Source organism: Morone saxatilis, unplaced genomic scaffold, assembly GCF_004916995.1.
Source record: "Morone saxatilis isolate NCDOM2014 unplaced genomic scaffold, NCSU_SB_2.0 Contig10, whole genome shotgun sequence".
NCBI lineage: Eukaryota > Metazoa > Chordata > Actinopteri > Moronidae > Morone > Morone saxatilis.
Genome location: NW_023339652.1, coordinates 17,590,706 through 17,591,633, shown reverse-complemented (window position 1 = coordinate 17,591,633; position 928 = coordinate 17,590,706). Strand labels below are relative to the sequence as shown.

The 928-nt window shown below is 44.9% G+C and overlaps 1 protein-coding gene across 1 annotated transcript in view; it reads right to left on the bottom strand.

Moving 5' to 3' along the window:
* Nucleotides 1-921, bottom strand: part of scube1 (signal peptide, CUB domain, EGF-like 1) — a gene marked incomplete in the record, with an annotated part of 95,119 nt that extends 94,198 nt beyond the window's left edge. Inside the window, 1 exon segment of the mRNA XM_035679239.1 lies at nt 771-921. Coding sequence (XP_035535132.1) covers nt 771-858 — 88 coding nt within the window.
* Between the last annotated feature and the right edge of the window lie 7 nt (nt 922-928).

Below are 928 nucleotides of genomic sequence, written 5' to 3'. Positions count from 1 at the left end.
CACACACACAGCCTCCTCCTCCCTCCTCTAGCTCTGGACAGGCCACCAAATCCGGAGACAAGGTGCTCGCTAGCGGCTCAGCTTCAAAAACCACCTTCGGTAAATCATTTTGCACCGTTTCTACACGGTGAAATATTCAAACAGGCATGCCTCTCATTCCAAATCAAAGCAAACGAGTGCTTAACCCCGAGATCAAGCTGCGGTTTCCGATTGAAATTGACCTTTGCGCGCAGGAAACAGAAGTTCCAGTGAAGTCTGGAGCGCTGCTGGTAAACTGACTGGAAATCAGTTTGCGCATCACAAATAGGCCACCTTTCAGGAAAAACTGTGATGTAAAACTGAGTTTCCACCAAGACTTTGACATTTGAATAAATCAAGCGCGCTTTACGAAATCACCAAATTCAGCGCAGGCCTACAAAAATGTCTGATTTATGGCGACTCCAATCGTGGAGAGAGCAGTGCGTAAATGTGACTTTCACTGCCGTTCAGTGGGTTTATGCAAGAATCCGGTACTGTTCTAATACCACAGTGGTTACAAATGCCATAAAGTACATTGCAATAACAATATATAAACTTGCAATGCGCATGTGTTACTAAATGGCAAGTTTAAAGTTTCCTACTTTATGATTTATTTTAAATCACCAATAGCAAATTCCCGGTCCTTTCCCCATCTTTTTTCCCTTTAAGCCGGTAAAACTGAAGCCACCAAAAAGTGCATTAAATGCTCGACAATAAAGCAAGACAGACAGAGAGGAAAGGGGGGCTCTTACCTGCCAGTCCGACATTCCCCATCACCCTGCAAGTATTTATGAGGAGGATAAACAAACAAACGTCCCGGGAAAAACAAGCGCTCCCCATGCTGACAGACGGTGTGAGGATTCAGCAGGGCTTTTCTGGGGGTTTGGACTGTGTGTGTGTATGTGTTTGT